We start from the raw sequence: 21,965 nt of genomic DNA, 5'->3' as shown, positions 1-21,965 counted from the left end.
CATTTTGAGACGACAGAGGGGATCCAAGCAGCTTGCACCGCGGCTCTCAAGGCTATTCCGGAGAATGACTTCCGTGACGCCTTCAATGCTTGGAAATCGCGCTGGCAGAGCTGAATCGACGCAGAAGGAGCCTATTTTGAAAGTTTTTAAAGAATTGTAACGATTGGCTCAATAAATTTTTAAAAATCGACTCAGTCATATTACTTTCTGGACAAACCCTGTACTGCTTTCTCGAACTCACTGCAACTAGTAGTTTAGCATCACTGTCGCAGTCTATATGTTCTCCCGTTGAAGCGATAAGATTTAATTTACTTTTATAGTATATTAAATATAATTTTAATTTTTCAGTTACAATATATCTAGTGTGCTTCAGAAAATAATAAAAATCAGAAATTGGACAAAATGAGATAATTATATATGTATGATCTACAACTGAAGGTTCCCCACCTTTGGTATAATTTTGTCATTTCTATACCTGAGTTGAATAAAACATGTTGAAACTTCTAGCATATGTGTTTTAGTATATGTTCAGAAAAAAAACTTGGAAAATAGCATTTTCTCTAACTATTTTTCTCGCACATGCTGGATAAATATATACTTTTACGTTTTCCAAATGTATTCTACAATTATATATATATATATATATATATATATATATATATATATATATATATATATATATATATATATATATATATATATATATATATATATGTATATATATATATATATATATATATATATATATATATATATATATATATATATATATATGTATATGTATAGAGTAATCAAATGTTCTTGGACCATTATAATTTGAAGCACGAAGATAACAAGTGAAAAGTGAGTATAACAATTGATATTCTATGAGGGGTTGGAACTTTTGGTGTGTACGTTGATCATGGCCGCCACCTTGGATTCTAGTCGAATTTTTAAATTGGAGACTGGTTATGTGGCATCTTAAATAACACTAGCTCGAGCTCATAAATGCAGTGGTGTATTTTCTGGCAATGTTGGGAAGTTCGGGAGTTGTGTTTGTGAAGACCCAAAGTTGGAAATTACGTACCTCTCAATTGCATTTTACAATAAAAGGTCTGTGTAGTGTCCATCGCGTGCAATGCAGAATTATAGTCGACGCAACCAGTATGACTGCATACGGAAAATAAATTTGGTCGCAGTATTACTGAATGCCTGCCTCAAGCGATCTGAGCAGCCACTCCACGTGAACACGGCGACCAATTTACTTCCTTGGAAACGCACATTTAACTCCATAGTGTGGGGGGCTTTATCGTGCTGAAAATAAGATGGAAAAAAGTAGATTTGAATCCAAGATTGTGGTTTTCAATATGGCAGCCATGATCAACATAATCCCCAGAAGTTGTTGCCTCTCACCCATTATCAGTTGCCGTACTCCTTTCTCACTTATTTCCTTCCGGCTTCAAATTATAGGGTGTCCAAGGACTTTCGACTCACCCTGTATATATGTATTAGATATTAGATTGAAAATAACATGAATTGCATGTAACAAGAGGAATTTGTCAAATATTAATTTACGATCGTTGTATTTGAAAGGTGGAATGGAAATAAATTGATACGTACTTCCAACCGTTGCATCTTTTTATTTTTCACACCTTATTATGCTTGCTAGTGGAACTAGACGCACAGTGTTTCTTTCTTTTTTATCCTTTATACTTAGTAATCGTTTACATTGAGATGTAAATCACAAATCATACACTGAGTGGCTTAGTTTAATGAATATTAAATATTCAATTATATATATTTTATAGGATTCTTAATTATATCTACAGGGGCAAACGATTGATTGTCACTGAAACTTTCATACCATTGCGAGGAAAAAGACGTCAGTTTACTGAACCTCATTGTTGCTGGTAATTGCATTACATCCCGAAGTCAAAACTGCAGAGCATGGTATAGAATCATCCTAGCTTGCCAATGAGGAATAAGTGCAGAAGAATACCGTCAACTGGTAAACTGATGTCCACAATACTTCGAGACCGCGGAGGACCACTTCTACTGGATTTTCTGCCAAGAGGTGAGACGATCAACGTTGCATCTTCGAGCTTCGGGTTCGAAAGCTCGGGTTCGGGTTCGGAAACGAAACGCACTGTATTTTCCATTGTTTCTTATCTTCTATATCCATGCTTCACCATGCCACACTTCGTACACATTCTCAGGAAAAATGATAGAATTGAATTGTTTTTACATAGAAAGAAAAAGTACAGGTGGAGTGTAAGAGCAAATCCTTAAGTAATATCAATCATTTTTCTCCTAAAGCGAGTATAAATTTAACCCCATTAAAGAAGTATACACATGCCTGTCGAATTAATAAGATTGTATAATGTAAGGGGTAATTAGTACGTAAGATTACAAAGCCTGCAGTGAAATATATATATATATATATATTATTTCAAAGCACCAATGCAGCCAACAGATAATACATATATACGTTATTTTTGGACATAGTCTTCATTTGGTAAGGCACTTGTCGCGTCGTGAAACGAGTTTCATGATTCCCACCTGGAAAAAAACCTCTCCTTCATGTTGGCGTGCAGGAAGATGACGCTCTCGGTGAGAAATCCTGGCCGTTTCCTCCTGATTGCTTACCGAAATCGTGTAAAAGTCTCACAGTATCGGTCAACGGTTACTGTACACCTCTTTTAAAACACTCCACGAAGGTGACACCGGTGCTCTCCCAAAACACTATTGCCATCACCTTTCCTGCAGATGACGTCACATCAAACTTCTTTGTTTTTTAAGAGGATGTGTGTTTTCACTCCTTTGATGATGGTTTACTACTCGGGGTGTAATGATGGATCTATGTTTCTTTTCCCTTGACAATGCTGTGAAAAAACAATTCCCTTCCATGGAGAACCGTTCCAAAAGTTGCAGACTGGTTTCTATTCATGCTCTTATCTTTGTGTTGATTAGCCAGATATTTTGGAACCCATTGGGAACAAACTGTCTGCTATTTCAGAATGTCGTGTACAATGTGACGAACACTTCCGAATGGCATTCCCAATCCTGCCATCAGATGCCATAGCGTGATCCTCCTGTTGTCCTGAATCAGTTCCTCCAAGTCTGTGGATGGCGTGCTGGGTCTGGGAGTGCGCTCCTCATTGGTGACATTTTCTCTACCAGTCGCAAATTTGAGACACCATTCTGCGACATTCTGAACATTACGGTCTCCTTGTAAATCTCTACCAGCTGTTAGCGAATTTTAGCCGCTGTTATATGTTTCACCTACAGAAATCGAATATCTGAGCGAACTTTTGCGCGAGACCAGTTTTCTAAACGAGTTCCCATTTATGTTTAAATAAAACTAGTGCCGTATGCGGCGATTTGCTGGAACTCTGAATAGTTGTCCATGAATTAAACTTACTGTGCACTCTTCATTCCTCTATAACAGACGAAACTTATGTATGATATATATGTATGGTATCAACCACAATGTGTATTTTATTATTTATGTACCGATATGTATAAACAAACATCATATTGAATATGAATACTACTAACGGTAACAAAATTACCGCTATATTATAAATTGTTTTTTATATCAATAACATTTGGAGTCATTCTACCATATTTCACACTATGTAACAATCTATTCTACAAAGGTAACCAAGAAGGCTCCATCACTTTTCACACCCATCACCTTCGAACATTGACATGTCATCTACGACGTACCTTGAAGGTCAAAAATAGTCATTATCAGCAACAACGACCTTCTGCAACGTTCTGGAAGATCACTGATATCATAGCGGTTGAACTTGATGGTCCGTGAAACGAATGAAGTATCAAGTGCATATTGCACCTCTACGAGGGATTTGAACTGACGTCTTCTAAGGTTATTGTCCAAGGAATGGAACAGGTGATAATCGGACGGTGCAATTATCGGGGAGTATGGCGGATTCAAATGTGTTTCCCACTCAAGGCGTAGAATGGTGTCCCGGGTAATCCTAGCCACGTGGGGCTTAGCATTGTCCTGTAACAGAAGGATACCTTTGAGATTCAGAGTTTTGAGTTTTTCTTGAACACAGCTCAACTGCTGACAGTACATAGTTGGATTGATGTTCTGACCAGCTGGTAGTAATCCCCGATGCGACGTGGAGCTTTCTCCAGGTCCCACTTCTCACCACATGTCAACAAGCTGTCCAGAAATGGATCCTTCCTCAGACGAGACAGCAAAGAAACACAGGTGTCTGCTTGCGTTGCCTTCTGTCCCGGAGTCAAATGATGTGAGACTCATCGACCCAACTTGTAGTACTTCCCAAATTGATGGAGGTGCTGCCTAATGATTTCTCCACTTATACTGAACTGTAATCCCACTTCCTCGCATGTCTGACCATTGTTCGCCTCAATTGCTGTCTGAAGATCTTCATTTTGTATATGTGTTGGTTTTCCGACACATGGTGCATCTTCGAGTGTTTTATCACCGTCCTTAAAGTTGTTAAACCACAGATGCACTATCCGGGTAATCACAACACCCTCACCAAAGTCCTGGCATAACTTCCGCCCCGCTGCAGCGGAATTAGACCCAACCTAGTTTGAACTTTTACAGCATACACGCCCCTATGACGCTTTGTGTACGTCCCACGTTCACTCTGTAATTACGAAGTTCACGTTGTAACTGAACTTTCACAACCATGTAGTATGTTGGATATACCCACACCAACAACTGAACTTCGCGTCATCTCCATTCGCATTCAACTCAGAGTGTGAGGGCCCATAGAACAAAACCTCCACAAAAGCGACAGATCTTTCATTTATATCTTTATAATAAAGTGAAATACCAATAAATAAACTTCACATATGTTGAACGTGTTTTACGCACAATATAAACAACCCTTTTGTGTAGGTCCTAGTAGTTGAAGTCCATAGCATTCATAAAACGTATCACATGAATTTGTACAAAAGCTGTAGACTTTTACACGACTAAAGCTTAATAACAGGTTTTATCAAGTATTAGAAATCCTCTAACTTTCGTAAGTTTGGTATGTAATTAAACCATATCAAAGTCAATTTAGGGACCTTTATGAGAAAGCATCCATGTCTTTTTCTTCCATAAAAATAGTACCTTAAAATCTAGAATGATTTATACAAATTGTTTTCCTAATTTTGAAACCTTTGGCCTCAGGCGTAATAATTAATAGCATAATAAAATTTACGAAAAACTAAATTCCACTATTACTGAAAATTAGCAACAAAATTAACAATTTTAAATAGATTTGTTTTAAGCACATCACAACAATTACAATATAACCTTCCAATCTTTTTTGTATACAAAATCAACTGACAATGACACTTATATCAATGTCTTGAATAATGTCGAACTCAATCGGCATCAAGACAAATCCTACGAGGCACTCCTGGCACTTGGTAGATCTGAAATAATTTTAATTTTCAGAAGCTCCTTTCGACTGAAGTTACGCTGACGCGAAGAGTGAGGGCAACTCTGATTCCAATTGATACATTAGGGAAATTTTCAGTCAGCTGGTTACTCGTCATGTATTTTAATACTTTAAGGGAGCTTTTAGCATTTTCGTTTGTTAGTAGGGGGAGTAAAACCATTATTTCTGTTGAAGTTGTAAACCTTCAACATCACAATGCTCTTCATCTGTTAAAGCCATCTGAAGGTCAGCACATTTTTTCATCAGGGAATCCTTTCCTTCATTTTTGATTCTTTATAAAAACCCAAAATGGCCATGATGGTGGTTTAGTTTAGAAAAACGTTATTCTAGTAGCTTATGGCCTGATTCAAAACATGAAAATATAAGCTAATTTTGAAAGAAATTGTGGGATCCGCAATGCGCTCATCAGAAGCCTCATACTCAAATCGATGTTTGGTTTTCCGTGATCGTAATTGTAACTCACTTGGAAATAGGGGTCGATTTCGAGTGTCTCTGCAATTTCTCTTGCATCTGCTAGTAGCTATGCAAATTCTCTATGTTTTCGCATTGCTTCAAAATGAGTTTTCACTTTCGTGATCATTTCAACTGCTTTTGAATTGTACATTTCTTTTTTCTGAAGCCTTTTGCTTAGAAGATTGATTTTGAATAGAACCGTATGCCAAAGTACGAGACAGCAAATGAACTTGAAACTCTTAATGTTGTGGGCCAGACTGTTAGATCTGCTTTTTTAAATCTCATTACTTCTGGACTCAATAGACAGTACTACTTTCAACAAAGGCAGACAGTTTGGCACGGTGGTGTCACTTCTAAGAAATCAAAAGTAAGTGCTGTGTATGCTGTTTCCTCTACAGTACCACTTTAAAAATGTAACATATATAAAATCCAATAACATTCATTTTCTGGGAAAAGTTCACAAAGAACATGGCCTGCTAGAAACAATACCAACTCCTTCCGCTCTTTTTTCTCCATGGCACGTCTCCATTTGTCGATACAGCTCCCATAATATTATGAAACTCTCTTCCTCTGTGGTGAAATGAGTAAAAGATGACATAATTGATGCTACTTTGCAAGAATATAAACCAAAAAGGACAATGGAAAACACGTTATAAAATTTACATTTTGAGGCTCGTTTTGGCGCCCTCCTGACTGTGGCGCCCCAGACAGTTGCCCGGGTTGCCGGACCTTGGTCCGCTCCTGATCACTAACCATATGCGTGACAAATGTTTTTAATCTAGGAGACTTTGCAGATACCCTGTATAATGACGTATGGTTTTGTTTGGACTGAAGCAACATTGGGAAGTTCACTTGTTTTGTCTTGATTTAAGGGAATTAAGTATGTTGGCAGCCACGACTTTAGTCTATCAGAGTCGGAGTGCAAACATATTTAACAGAAAGTAATAAGCCACCCTTGCTATTAAACCATAAACTTGTGATTAAGAAAACGCAGATAACATTCAAATTAAGCTAGAAGAAGGTATTATAAACAACCTAATTGGTGTTCCCGCCGAAAAGTGACACACAGAACCTCGATTTAAAATAAGGTTATTACAATTTATTAAACGTATATATATATATACTAAAGGCAAAAAGTTTAGGAACACGAGGGTATGCATTGGTATTTTGTATATATTTCCTATTCTATGCTAATGTGTATTAAAATATTAGTATTACTAACCTTAAACAACCTAAAACAATATTATTTATCATGTTGAAAAGGACTATCTTTGTTCATATAAACAATATCGTAATTTTGTTACAAAGCCTGGATTTAATACATGCAACAAAAAAGTTATTTGTATTGTTCTTTTGGAGTCAGCACTATCTAGTGATTGATGGCAGCACTCATACGTGAAATAAAACATAAAGCGTCATTTGTTTGTTGATATTCAGTTGTTTATGTACGGTTTATATTCAATTGTTAGAACAAATATTTTTCATTTTCCAGGTTTCACTTCGGAGTACGTAGTGCACCTAAAACGTGGAAAAAATGGGTCGAGGAAAGACTCTGACTAATGAAATAGGAGCCCAAATTGCAATTCTTCACAAAGAGAAGAAAACGATGCGCGAAATTGTAAAAGCACTACGTGTATCACTCCATGCTATGTAGGAAGCCATTCATCGCCACCAACAAACGGGGACATTTAGCGATCGACATCGTTCTGGAAGGCCCCGATCGTCTTCAAAAGAAGAGGATAAGTTTATTATTGTGACTAGTAAACGCGATAGACGCAACACAACTCCAGAAATTACTGCAGAATTGAATGCAACTCGAAAAACACCTGTAAGCATTCGAACTGTCACCAATGGTCTTCTAAACGCAGGACTTCGTGGTTGTGTAGCAGTAAAGAAACCTCTACTCAGACTTCAAAACAAAAATAAACGTCTTCAGTGGGCTAGAGCACATTCCAATTGAACTGAAGAACAGTGGAATTCGGTTTTATGGTCGGACAAATCCAAATTTGAACTATTTTCATACAAACGTCGCCAATTCGTTCGTCGAAATAAAGGAGAGAAAATGCTGCCTGCTTGCGTACAACCCACAGTCAAACATGGAAGAGGATCGGTGATGGTCTGGAGGTGTTTGCGGGCGATTCAGTTGGAGATCTAATTCAAGTCGAGGGAAAAATGAACAAAAACGACTACAAGAAGATACTCCAAAACCATGTGGTACCCTGCGGCACACGACTTGTTGTAGCTGGATTTCCATTCCAACAGGATAATGACCCAAAGAATACTTCAAAACTCTGCAAGGAATATCTGGAAACCTTAGAGAAGAAGAAAAAGTTAAAGAATATGATTTGGCCGCCACAATCGAAGAACCTGAATCCGATCGAGCTTCTTTTGGACGAACTGTATAGATTGCTTCAGAAATCGACACCAATAGGACCAACAAACGTGAAACACTTGTATCAAGCTTTGTTGGATGCCTGGAAAGATATTTGCAAAGAAACCCTGCGAAAGCTGATCCGGAGAATGCCGAGATTGTGCCAAGCTGTCATCAAAACTAAAGGAGGACATATCGATGAAACGGCAATCCAATGTTTCCTTCTGTTAGTTGTGTTTTATATCTTTCTTTTGTTGTTTTCCTCTTTATGTGTTGTAATATATAATGCCCAGAAATTGTAAATTGTTTCAGTTGAATAAATATTGACGTATTTACAACAACATTCATCACATACTCTTGTTCCTAAACTTTTTGCCGGTATATGCATTTCTGATCAAAGATCCATATGAGCTCTTTCCCTTATTTTGGTGTGAAGAACCACCTGTTTCAATTTCTCGGTCTAGTTCGTTAACACTCTTTATATATATGTTAGCGAAATTTCTTATAGTTAGCTCAATAAGTTTAAAAGTTTTTCTTAAAATTTTGCCACCGCGCGAGTTAATGTTTTTCTAAACTTTAATGCGCAATAACTTCACTATTTACGCTCATTACCATCTACAACTTTATATATTTGGATGGATGATCTAAATAAGTTTCCAGATTATTCAAAATCCATTTTATAGTAGGGAATCATTTCTAATGAACCTATTCATATTCTATTCCTCTTAAAATGGTTATGATTCGTATTAATATCCTATCAAATTTTGTGCGAGATTCGATACATTCCCATCTGACATTTATCCTGTTGGATATTGTCACAAACGGTAGCATATATATTGGGAGTTGCGTGAAAGTCACAGGATAATTTTATCATCTAGATTTAAAGAAATATAAAAATAGAAGAAAAAATAAGCCTGTTCGGACATTTTCATTGCTGGTTTAATGGTTTTGATGTAAAATATTTATTTTCATGATTAAGCTTCTATATAATGTATATTTCATCTATCCAAAGTCCAAACGTGCGTTCTATACATGAAAACGAAATTTCCTTCTTTTATTCTTTTCAACCATGGGAGTCAAACAGATGTCTACTTCCGGCTATAAATGTCACAGATTAAACACATTGAGGTGCATAAGAAGTATCATCTTAATTTCTTCTATCTTTAATATATAGTTATTTGTTTACAAATAACAGCTGGAGGTGATTAATATATACCTAGTGTCAAACAACTATCGTTTACGATACTATCAACAGTAGAGGATTGATTCACATTTCCGAAGATTTAAGTCAAGACTGGGCCATAAAGAACTAAGTACCGAAAATACCAATATTCACCAAGAAAATAATATTATAATTAAGAACATAATAGTAATATTTTTAAGAAAATATAGCAACTTAAAAATCTGGTCGTCCGCAAAAAATTTGAAAACATAGTATTCTCCTCTAGATTTTTGGAGAGATGTATATGAAATATCTTCGTATCCCATTCTTAGAATGACAGGTCCTTGTTAATCCTAATTTAAAAATAGAAACAGATGAGAGTAACCCTAGATCGGTGAAGTCCTTCTCGATTGATCTACAGCAGCATTATGTGACACCATTGCCACATATTTGTCAGGAAGGCCAAGAAGAGAAACTAAGCTAACAGAGATATATCTGTTATACCTCTCAAGTTGTATAAAACAAGTTACCGAGGGACAAGTAAAGAGTAAGAGAAGGTACCTTAAGGCCCACCAAAGTTATGACAAGTATCAGAAGTCATAGATGTCAAACACCATTGGTAAAGCTAGTATGGTATATGAAAAAAAAATGCAAAACAAATACACTAGACCAAGAAGAGATGTATAAACATGTACCTCTGAGGCAGCCAAAATTTTCAAAGGTGATGTCGTATAAAAAGTATAAAGTATCAAATTTGAGGCCAACATTGAATCAGAATCAAGAGAATTGTAAACATATTTTCTTGGGTCACCCAAAAATATTCGAAAGATATGGTCTGTGCCGAAGGTAAGTTAATTGCCAAGAATTGATAATTTTAAAATTTATCTAGGTTACTTACGTAAGAGCGCCCTGTGTACCATGAATGCGTAATACTACTACCATGAATGTGTAATTTTTTCTATCAATTATTTATTATTCATTGATTATTGTTTAGTTATTAATTTAAAAGCTATTTCGGTACACCGATATCCCGCTAAAAAGATTAGATAAATTTCCGCTGCCTCTGAGTCACCAAAATACTGGAAGATTTTGCATAATATTTCCAACAATTTGTTACATTTGATTTATCGTGTTAGTACGTGTATATCATCAACTTATAAACAATCAAAAATTTTTCTGTGAATCTGAATGGGGCTTAGATAAGATATAAATCGTCATTTTGTAATTATGACGATTGATTGTTATAATAAGAATACAATGGATTAAGAAATATGAGTGAAAATTATCTCACAAGTTTACTATGTCTTGTAGATTTCTTCGAAATTATACAGTCATATGGTTTGTATTAACACAATTGACAGATAATTTTGTGTATATAAAAGCCATCTTTAGGCACTATGTATCAATATCCAGCTACTCACATTTGGATTGTAAGTACAAGGTAAAATGGATTTTATTAAAATTTATTATGTTATTTTAACTATTAGTTTGCATATCTCATAGTTAAAATGAATAAAAACTATATAATATGTACTTTATTGTATAATCAGCAGTCCATACAACAATTGCAGAACTGAAAAGAGTCAATATTTTTATTCACTTTTAAGGTTAAAATAGTAATAACTCTAATTAAATTTCATAACATGCAATAATTAATTTCATATTTTGCTGTTAATTATAACGAAGCATTTTAGACTTATTCAGACGCTATTTCTAATGACGTTGTAATAGGAAGCAGGTATGTTAAATATGAATATCCTGAAAAAATTATAAAATGTACGTATCAAACTAATTTCATCAACATCACATTTGTTTAATACGATAAGGAGATTTATAAATTAAAGAAAAATGATTGAACATTATTATCTAAAAATGACAGGTCAATCTTATTTGAAAGTAGTGAAAAAATCAGAGCTGCGTTATCAGTCATATTGATATCACAAGGATTTTGTATTTGGTGTCTATGTTAGGAATATTTAATGTTTTATATAATTAAGAATGACACTACTTTATACTGTAAGTGTGGATATCTTCTTTTTAGGAATTAATTGTCTCTCCTTAATATTTTCTAAGATTTGAGTTACAAGATGAAGTATCGTGGGATAATTATTTGCATATACCTTTTATTTGTCCTTTTAATAAACTTCCAGTTACAGCTTGCAAACCAGTAAATCCTTGAAGTGTAACGTTCTACAACAGTATGAATAATCTAAGAGAAAGTGGAAGAAAGTCGGCTAAGGCCTATATTTAAAGAACTATACCGACTTTTGCCTGGAAAAACTGAGGGAAACTCTGGAAACCTCGGTCACAATGGTCTTCCACTGGATTCGAACCCGTGAACTCCGGATTACGAAACCAGAACATTAATGACTTGTCTTTGATCACTCGTTAATAGTTTACTATAGCTTTTCCAAATAATTGTTTTTAAAATTAACTATATATTTAGTGTTATATTTATGTTAGGATTTAAATCAAATTGTTAAAAATATAGTCAGAAATCAATAATTTAATTGCATTCTATCTTCTACTGGTAGGTTAGGTACGTCAAATGTACTATTAAATGAAGTAGCTTTGAAGGAAATAATATGAGGGGACAAAGTTTTTTTTTATTTAAGGTGAAACATTATTATGATAATCAGACCTGGATTTTTAAAGAGTATCTACTACAGTTGTTCTGTTGAATATCAAAGAAACACATTTGTACCTTATTTTGGTGAAGTGAGTACAAGTGAAACATTCATTAATTTAGCAAAACAGTGCGCGATACTTTCTAAATCATAAAATCTAAATTCATAATTAAAAGCAAATTCAAGGAGAACAATTTTAATACTGTACTTTTATTTCAAACTTTCATTTTGCTCTTTAATAAAAGAGATCGATTCCCTACTTTGAACAGTCTAGGTCATATAAAGTAGTTAGATATTCTCGTCTAAATACATAAGATAGTGTATTTTTATAATGTAAGACAACAATTAATATTACGATTCACCAGTAAAATTTAAACCATTTTTTTGCACTATAAACAAGAATCAAAGTTCATCGCATATAATAGATGGGACAATAGTAACGTCATGCATTGATTCCTTACGAACAGGTGTGCATAATCACAAAATTAGTGTGTCGCTAATAATCGTTTCAACTAAATTTTCCCAATCATACATTTAGCCAAGTTACTGAAAGTGTCGATTTAATTCTAAGATTTATATACTTTTAAATATACTTAAAGTTTCGTGTCATTTCCAATCGAGATTTAACCAAGAATCATTAGAGATAGATTAATATAATAAATATTTGTTTTCGAGAAAACAAACAATAGAAATGAAGTTATCATCTTTTATTTTTTTTTTATTTATTTATTTATTTTTGAAAACTTCAATGTCGTGTACTGAAATACTGATATTTAATAGTATTTCCAAATTTTCCATTTTTCGACTTTAGACAGAAATGCATTTTTCGACTTTAGTATTTCTTCTGGAGCTAATTGCGTTCAGTCTATGTTCTTACCATACTTCAAGAAACTTAAATTTTGGAAAAAGGATTCAGAGGTAAGTATATTATTCCTTTAGTTATATAAAATAATATATTACACTTTTGTTTCCAATTTTCTACTACGTGATAGGTTGCTATTAGAAATTATTAAATTTACAGGTCTACAATGAAAATGCGTTCTAAATTAAAGATTGAAATTAATTAAAGAACAATACAGTACATTTAACAAGTATACTGAAGGATATTTCTTGCTTTACTAGAAATGTCAAGCACTACACAGTGATTACTAATCATTCATCAAGTTTGAAAGGGCTGTATTGAAAAATTATAGCACATACAAAAGCGAATAATACATGAAAATATACATATTCTGTCCAGGTTTCAGACTTAGTGTTAAAATATTCGATGTAGCTTACTTTGATTATACAACACATATTTAAGAGATAGTTTAGTTCTTCCCACGTGTATCCTAGCATATTCTTACTAATAATCTTAAATGTTGGTATAATGTGATTCTGAAGTTCACCTAAAGTTCTTCCTGTTGGAAGTACATTACTTGTCTATCACATACACACAAAGAAAAAATATAAAGTATCCGATCGAAAGATCTAGGAGATAGTGGGTAAAGCGATAAATTATATTCCGTAAGTCATTTTCAACACATCTCTCAATCCAATGGCGTGAAGTTCATCGCTCAGGTAGCAATTTATTCCCTCTGTGGCACCTCTGTTATAGTACTTAAACTGTTATAGTATCTCAGAATGCTTCGGTGTACTTGCGAACTATCTTCGGAATGCACGCTGTTTAGTAACAAGATAAAAATACTTCTCATATTTCAAAATATAGAATATTTTCTAGTGCATAAACGCCATTTTAGAAACTGAATTTATGCTTCAATTTGTCACTAAGAACAAAGATTTCGAACATAGAATATTAATACGTATCATTTTATTTTGCACTATCACGCACGTACTAGGTTCAGGTGGTCCTATTGTGAGACCCCATAAAAGGAGGGGCTATGATGAGGCACTTGCAAAGAATTAAAACTATATACAGTATACTAGAGACTTCCGAAAAGTACTAAATATTAGCCCATTGACAGCTAATGTACGAAAAAGTTTCTAGAGCACTGACTATTGGTAAAGAAAAGTCAAGCCCAAAAACTTCAAATTTTGAAAAAGAACCTTCTGTTTTAAGCCAGGAAACCTTTATTACAACTTTTGAACTATACATGGTAATCCAAAATTCAAAATATTATCATTAAAGAGTAACAGAATCACCAAAAATTTCCATCTCTCAAGCAGCATATGGGGGACTAGTAACTGTCAAAAATTTGGAGCTATTTTGAGACAGCTGTTAATGACCATTGAAATGCAATACTCTTCTATTTATGTATTTATATTGTTGTTATTAAAAATGAAAAGTATATTATTATTCAGATAAATAACTCCTCAATAGAAACATTTAATTTATGTGACGCGAATAATATCTAGCCTACTCTTGAGATCTTTGCGTGTTTATTATCTTAATTTTCATTTTTGATGTGGAAAACCAGATAGAACCAAAGAAAATAAATTCTTACTGAAGCAGAAGGTCACTTTTTTAAAAACAAAATTACAAAAACTGGACACAGTTAAGTGTTGCGTCACTTTCTGGACTGTCGTATTAAATGCTGTCTGCACTTTTAAGTAAATACTCTCAGTCACCAAACTTTTTTCAATGGATGATGCCCGCGACTGTCTTACAGTAACCATCACACATTACTGAGTCCATGTGGAACTGAGTAGCAAGTATGTCCGGCGATAGTCCCGCCGCTATTATGATACATTTTTTTTAATTTTTTTAATGTAGAATCCCTTTTGGAATATGATATTTATATGGTGGAACCTAATAGATGTCTCAATTCAATATATTCTGTTGTTTTGTTTTCCTAGGGTTAATAAAACAGTAGTTATGGTAAAAATTCTGTTTTTGTCCCTAAATCGCTCCACCTGTCTCTATATGAATAGTTTATGACATATTTCTCTTTAAAGACCGATGAATCATTTACAACAAACCCTTATCATTCGTTCTTAGTAATTATTTTAGTGTTTCTCAAAAATTGTATAAGAAATTTGATTAATAACATAAATTAATGTATAAACTTTCATTAAATAAATAGTGTGAATCAATTCTGAATACTGGATGTTTTCATTATTACGCAGTGGTCGAAGTGAGACGGTATGCGGTAGTATGCCATACCGTCTCTGTTTTTTTCAGTGATCAGACATACCGTCACTGAAAAATAGATACTTTTAATGAACAGTAATTGACGAATAGCTTTGCGCGTAGAAATATTTTATTTCTTATATAGAAATAATTTCTAAGTTGACAACACCGGCAATTTTCTTATCTTTTCCTACCTTTTGTTTTTAAAATAAGGCGTCTTAAAAAGAAGTTTGACTACTTTATATTTAAATGTGCCATATTGAATTGTGTCTTCTTGCCTTAATGCATATTAATGACGTTTTTCGAGCATGGACGGATTTAGGGGTTGTCTGCTGTGGGAATGGACGTTCCTGGAGTTTGGAATACCCCACAGTCAAATGAGGGGTCCAGGGTTTTATCGCAGGAAATTGTTAATATCCTCATTCGGTTTTTGAGCATTTTCGTGTATAATTCTCCATCATACAACCTAAGAGGATTTTTTTTTATTTTTTTACAGAAAGTTGTTGCCAGAGAATCAAATCTCTCCATGATTCTCCCCCGATTTACGGCAGTCATTACGTAAATAGAAATAGAATCTCTTAGGTAACATCCCCTCTCTGTATTTCAACATTTAGATAGCCAGTATGTAGAGTCGAGATCGTAATTAAACATACCGCCTCTGTTATTTCTCCACTTCCAACACTGTTATTACGTGTTCGGTTTTTACAATACAGTTTCCTTGTTAATATTTTCACTTCTTGGCTCATAATGTGTAATTTGAGTATTAAAAGATTTAAAATTAAGAACGTGTTTATAACTCGCGTTTATAGAGTTTAAACATTATACATATATCACAAGAGGTGAAAAATAACCTTGATAGACATTAGTTACTGAATATTTTGTTTCCACCTTTATTTCGGATAATATGAATATATATGTTAATTTGTTCCTCACCAAATTAAGGAACAAAATCAGTACTTCCATTCTTAGACTGTTGTAATCAATTAATTATAGTATATTACAAATTTAAAAATTGTGTAAAAGACAATTTAATGAAATATTATGAATACATCATTTATTTCTTCAAGGTTTTCCGAACTAAGAACGAATGACTACAACGTTTACATAGACCAATTCTTATCTGAACTATCTAAACAACTGAAAGAAGATGGAGATTCTGTTGCTCTCAAAAATGACTTCGGACATTTTCTGGACCCGGTAAGATGTTATATGTTTTATTACAAATATTTAAGATCATATTTAATTTAATAGCTTCTGTTTTACTTAAATCATTATATATATATAATTAGTGCGGCTATTCAAATGGCGAATGTGTCCAGGAGACAAGTGAAGTAGAAGGAAAAAGTAATGTTTATGTAAATATAGCAAACAGATTCGTTCTCTGATTAAAAAAATGATTTAGGGTCACAATTAGCAGATAGGAGTTAATGGTAGATGAGAACGTCACGAACACGTGACTCAAGCTAAACTTGAAAATGATATTCACGAAAGTTTGGATGCAATTGCCTGAAGCAAAAAAATATCAAAACTGGATTAATAATATTTTGTGATAACAAGTAAACGTTACATTATGAACTGTTCGTACGGGAAACAGAAAAAATTTCCAAAGTACTGAACAAAAACAAATAGCAATAAATTGATGGCAGTAAGATTACGACTACATAAGTTACAGGGGATATGGTAGAAGGGACTAGTAGTTTCGATATGTACTTAATATTAGCAGTAGAGTCTAAAACGTGAACAACGGATTAAAGAAAAAAATCACTTGAGAGTTCTCTATATTAAGGAAACGTATCAATTGAGTTGCAGAATAGTTTTGCGAAAAGTACTTGTCAAATATTTAATATATTCTTTATCCTTTACAAAACTGAAATTCACCATTATGAAAAAAGAACAAATAAAAAATGAAATCTTTGAGTTTTACGTCTTACGGTTATGCTGGATAGGCTAAAGGAGACGGTGATTATGAGAAATGAATGAAATGGTGGGATGATGAAAATCGGAGGAAACGGGAGAACCCCGAGAAAACCCACAGGCGAAAAAAACAATTAGATGGAAAGAAAATGTGACATTTCGGCGCTAGTACAGGACAAGAAGTATATCACGTTTAATTAAAATCAGGGAAATGAACTGGCCTGGACAGTTTATGGATTGAAAAGAAATCAAATTCAAAAGAAATAGGTTGATGGTATAGCTAATGAAAAGCTCACTCTAAATATAAAACCTATAATTTATTAACTAAAGCAGATACGTACCTACTTCAAGACGAAGACAGTACCTTAGAATTTCTGTGCATGGAAGATTTCAAATTTTTCGGAAGTAACATGATTCTGGAGGTAGAATACATGATTATTATAATTAAAATGATCTTGACTGTTATTCTGAAACTAGGAAACTAAAAGTATATTGATGTATCACTGAAGCTGCATTTTAATGATCATGTGAAAGTGTCTAAAGTTACGTCTTTTTTATACAGCTTGAAACTGAAAGAATTATCGACTTTAGGCTGGAAAATGGAATATTTCATGGTGTATCTAACATCAGTCTAGGAGACAATGTTAGAAATTCTCTAAACAACAGAACAAATGAGCTTCATTTATCTTTCAAAGTAATTTACACAAAATCTCAGGTGAGTAATTTAGTTCGGAAATTATTTATAGAAAATTAGGATGTAATAATTGTGAACAACCATTAATTGTTAGAGAACATTATTTTGGAATAATCATGAAATTAATTTTCTTCATTACTTCCTATATTATTGTCATTTCTATACTTTTAATGACATTTTGAGAGATTATCTACCCTAATTGAAAAGGTTTATGTTTATTCAAAGGAAAATATACTTGTAATAAAGTCAGATTTTGAGTTTTTCATCTATTTTCTTTAAGCAGACCATACTTACATTATACAATTTGCGATTGAGTTATTAGCTGCTTGTTTGCTGTGGTTTGGGTCTGTTTTCAGCATGGAGAAAAACACGGCACAGACTGAAGCAGAACATGGAATTTGAACCGTCCTAATTATTGTTGCCATTGAGACTAAATCTAGGGTTGTTTCGAATCGAAAAGGCGTAGTGAAGTTGATTTCTCGTTCCAAAAAATATGTTTGCTTTATTCGAATTGGTACGTTTTATCCACTACCTACTCACCGAATTCCATCTCTTCTCTTGTCATCTCGTGAGCAATTCTAGTCATAGTGCTTCCAATATTCTTTCATCGGAAATTGAAAATGGTATCGTGTGCAACAAGGTGCAGGTGCTAGGCACTAAACGTGTAAAAAGTACTAACTTCCTATGGACTTTTAGTTCCAAATAATAAAACAATAAATTTCGATTACTAATCACTGAGGTTTCAAGTAGATAAATATAATGGGACCCTCGTATCCAAAAATTAGTAGATACTTCTCAATGTTCGGAAGTATCATCGATGTCTAACACTTATATCTTCATACATTTCTAAAGTATTTTGTGAATCTGTGCTTCCCATACGTTTAAGGCGTTGGGCTTTTATATTAGCTAGTTTAATCTAAACCGAAAATCTAATAATATAGCTACGGATATTATCGCTCCAAGGACTGCATATTGAGGAGTATATCCACTTTATACTATGTCATCATCATAGATATTCTGCCCTTACTAGCATGTCACTTGCAGCAGCTGAGAAGCTTCCATTCTGCACGGTCCTCCGATAACCTCTTCGTCTTCACGTATGATCTTTCTGTTTTTATATCTTACATTAATTGTAGTCCCCTTCGCCCCTCCCTCTCTTTCCCGCCACCTACCCTCTAGGACATCCCTCATTATACTATTTCTTCTTAGGCAATGTCCCAACCAGTTTCTCTTCCTCTTCTTAACAATATCTAAATGTGTTCTTTTCTCCCCCACAATTTCTAACACCCTCTCATTGGTTTTCCGCTAAACCCAACTAATTCTTGCCATTCTTCTCCACGCCCACATTTCGAAGGCTTCCAGTTATTTTTCATCACTTTTACGTAATGTCCACGTTTCCACCCCATACAATACAACACTCCATACGAAGCATTTTATGAGTCTTTTTCTGAGCTCTCCATTCAAGGTTCCACAAAACTGACTTTTTTCTCCTAAAGACTTCTTTCGCCATTCCTATCCTTGCTTTTATTTCTCGTTCGAACTTCATGTCATTACTAAGAATACTACTCAAATATCGAAAACTATTCCCTTGTTCTATTTGCTCCCCTGCAACTTATATATTTGACACAGACCCCTTCGTTCCAATCACCATGGCTTTTGTATTTCTAACATTTATTTTCATCCCATATTCTTCGAAGCCCATCCTCAGGTTTTCTAACACTTAATTGATTTCCTTTTCAGATTCTGCAACAAGCGCTATATCGTCTGCAAATCTTATGCACCTAATCTTTTTACTTCGTACCGAAATGCCGTCATCATCATGTAAACTCTTTTTCACTATCTCTTCTAGATAGACATTAAATAGTGTTGGCGAGAGGCAGCATCCTTGTCGAACTCTCTTCCGTCAGTTCTTCCCCTACTCTAACACTTTCTTGTTGGTTCATGTATAAGTTTCTTATGAGTCTTCGTTATACTATGTAACACTTCCCAATTATAAAACGAAAATATCTTAGTCTCCGAATAATCTTAATTTCTAATAGTTCACACACACACACACTTCCACTACGTCGGCTACTTATCTTGTTACATAGTAAAGCGGCGAGTGTTAAATATTAGGAATTAGTACCAACTAATTTTATTCGAACTTAAAAATTGTATTGTTTCAATTAAATTGTTTCGAAACAGGATTGTTCGGTAATAATATTTATATTTGACCATTAATCTTTGTGTGTTTCTACAGTAATATAATGTGAAGATTTGTTTGCACCTTAACTGCATTGTTTAAATTAATTTACTTGAAAATGGATAGTTATGATATTAAACATGAACTTTCTTTTGTTTATTACTAAGACAAGGGATCTAACCATATTTATATTTCAATTTTAATATTTTGTAACTACAAGTTAATTGATGGCAAAACTAAAAAACGTGGCTAAATGTAAACAATTACAACTTTTAGTTAAAAATTATTCAAACTATATAGTGTTCAGTGACCTGAAGGCATATACATTTCATAAGCCAGAAATTGAATTCAATTTCATATTTATTTAAGGTGAATTTCAATTTTTCAATTCGCATCGATAATGGACCACGATATGATGGAGATGTCGTTGATATAGTTAGTACAGAGGATATTACAATGGGAATTTATATAGACTATAACTTGTTAGATTGGTCTGTTTTCTACACAGTTATACCAAGCTTCAAGTAAGTAGATTATTTCTCTTCTAACATATTTAACTAAATAACCAAATCAACTGTTTCTCTAGTATTATTTTAATAGGCTATAGATTGTGGCTAGTAACAAGTACTGTTAGTTTTCGTTTTTAAACAAATACAGCAAAAACTTAATTTTTAATTTTATTTAGTAGACTTACCATTTCCGAAACCTACAATTTTCAGATTTCCATTTTCTCCTTATAATTGCTGAATTGTCAATAATAATGCGAATTCTGTCGAGGAATTTTAAGCTTAAAATGTATAAAACGATAATTATGCCTGTTGTTCTGTATGGTTGCGAAACATGGTCGCTTACTCTGAGGGAAGAACATAGACTGAAAGTATTTGAGAACAGGATCCTGAGAAGAATATTCGGACCCCAGAGGAACGAGAATGGGGAATGGCGGAAGCTTCATAACGAGGAACTACATAGTTTATACGGTTTACCCAACATTATTAGGGTCGTCAAGTCTAGGAGGCTTAGGTGGGCAGGTTTTGTAGCTAGAATGGAAGAAAGTAGAAACGCTTTCAAAGTCTTGACTGGTAGACCCATAGGAAAACGACCATTAGGAAGACCTAGGCGCAGATGGGAGGATAATATTAAGATGGATCTCGCAGAGATAGGAATACAAAGTAGAAACTGGATGCAATTAGCTAAGGATAGAAGTCAGTGGAGAGCTTTTGTGAACGCGGCACTGAACCTCCGGGTTCCATAGGCCATAGAGTTAGTTAGTTAGTTTTATTGTCAATAATATTTAAGATAATGTGATACAATAATCAGATAATGACATGAGTTTCATATGTTTAGTTTTATTCAATACATTCTTGGAAATATAGAATTCTGTATGTATTCACATGTTATTTTCTTCTGTAGTTTGAACAGAACCCATGTGACGTGGTACGATAACAACAGTCAGACCTACATGTCAGATAACATATCGCAAACTGGGATAAAGGGATTATCTGATAGCAGTTCTTCCATTCACTCAGCATACGTGGATAAATTGACGAAGGTTTTAAACATCATTGGTCTACCGTCCTTTCCTTGATGAACGCAATGTTTCGGAGGTGTACAAAAATCCTGATTTGCTACATATTTAATTGAGAACTACTATTATTTATTTATAGTACCTTTTAAAACTTATAGACTGTTATAATATCTATTTAGAAAAATAAATTTACTTTTTCATATTTTCTGTTTTTATAAGAACCATGTTTTACCACATACATACTGAAGGAAAGTTAAATTTCTAACTAAGCACCAAAGTATTAGCCATTCACTTCTTACAAATACTAAGAAATATAAGATTAAAACTATATATAGTTCACTAGAATGTAACATATAAATTACTTATTAAAACCAACTGACTTCAAAATGTTTAAAGATATTAAAACAATCATAAGGCAAAATCTTAAATAATCATTTGTTGCGTCATTTGATATTTAACTGGATTGTATGAACTGTGGACTGCTTGTGAAATCTCCATCACCACGAGAGATGAGGATAGTTTTAGAAAACAAATT

The 21,965-nt window shown here is 33.8% G+C and overlaps 1 protein-coding gene across 1 annotated transcript; it reads left to right on the top strand.

The window, feature by feature from the left end:
* The first annotated feature begins 12,861 nt into the window (after positions 1-12,861).
* Positions 12,862-21,580, top strand: LOC145691912 (uncharacterized). Its single transcript, XM_081767218.1, has 5 exons — positions 12,862-12,963; positions 16,183-16,312; positions 17,592-17,744; positions 20,275-20,429; positions 21,316-21,580. The coding sequence occupies exons 1-5, from the start codon at positions 12,863-12,865 to the stop codon at positions 21,488-21,490; spliced, it is 714 nt and encodes a 237-aa protein (XP_081623344.1). The 5' UTR covers position 12,862; the 3' UTR covers positions 21,491-21,580.
* The last annotated feature ends 385 nt before the right edge of the window (positions 21,581-21,965 follow it).

This window comes from Thermobia domestica, chromosome 8 (assembly GCF_964235325.1).
Source record: "Thermobia domestica chromosome 8, izTheDome1.hap1.1, whole genome shotgun sequence".
Taxonomy (NCBI): Eukaryota; Metazoa; Arthropoda; class Insecta; order Zygentoma; family Lepismatidae; genus Thermobia; species Thermobia domestica.
This window is presented reverse-complemented; position numbering and strand designations above follow the sequence as displayed.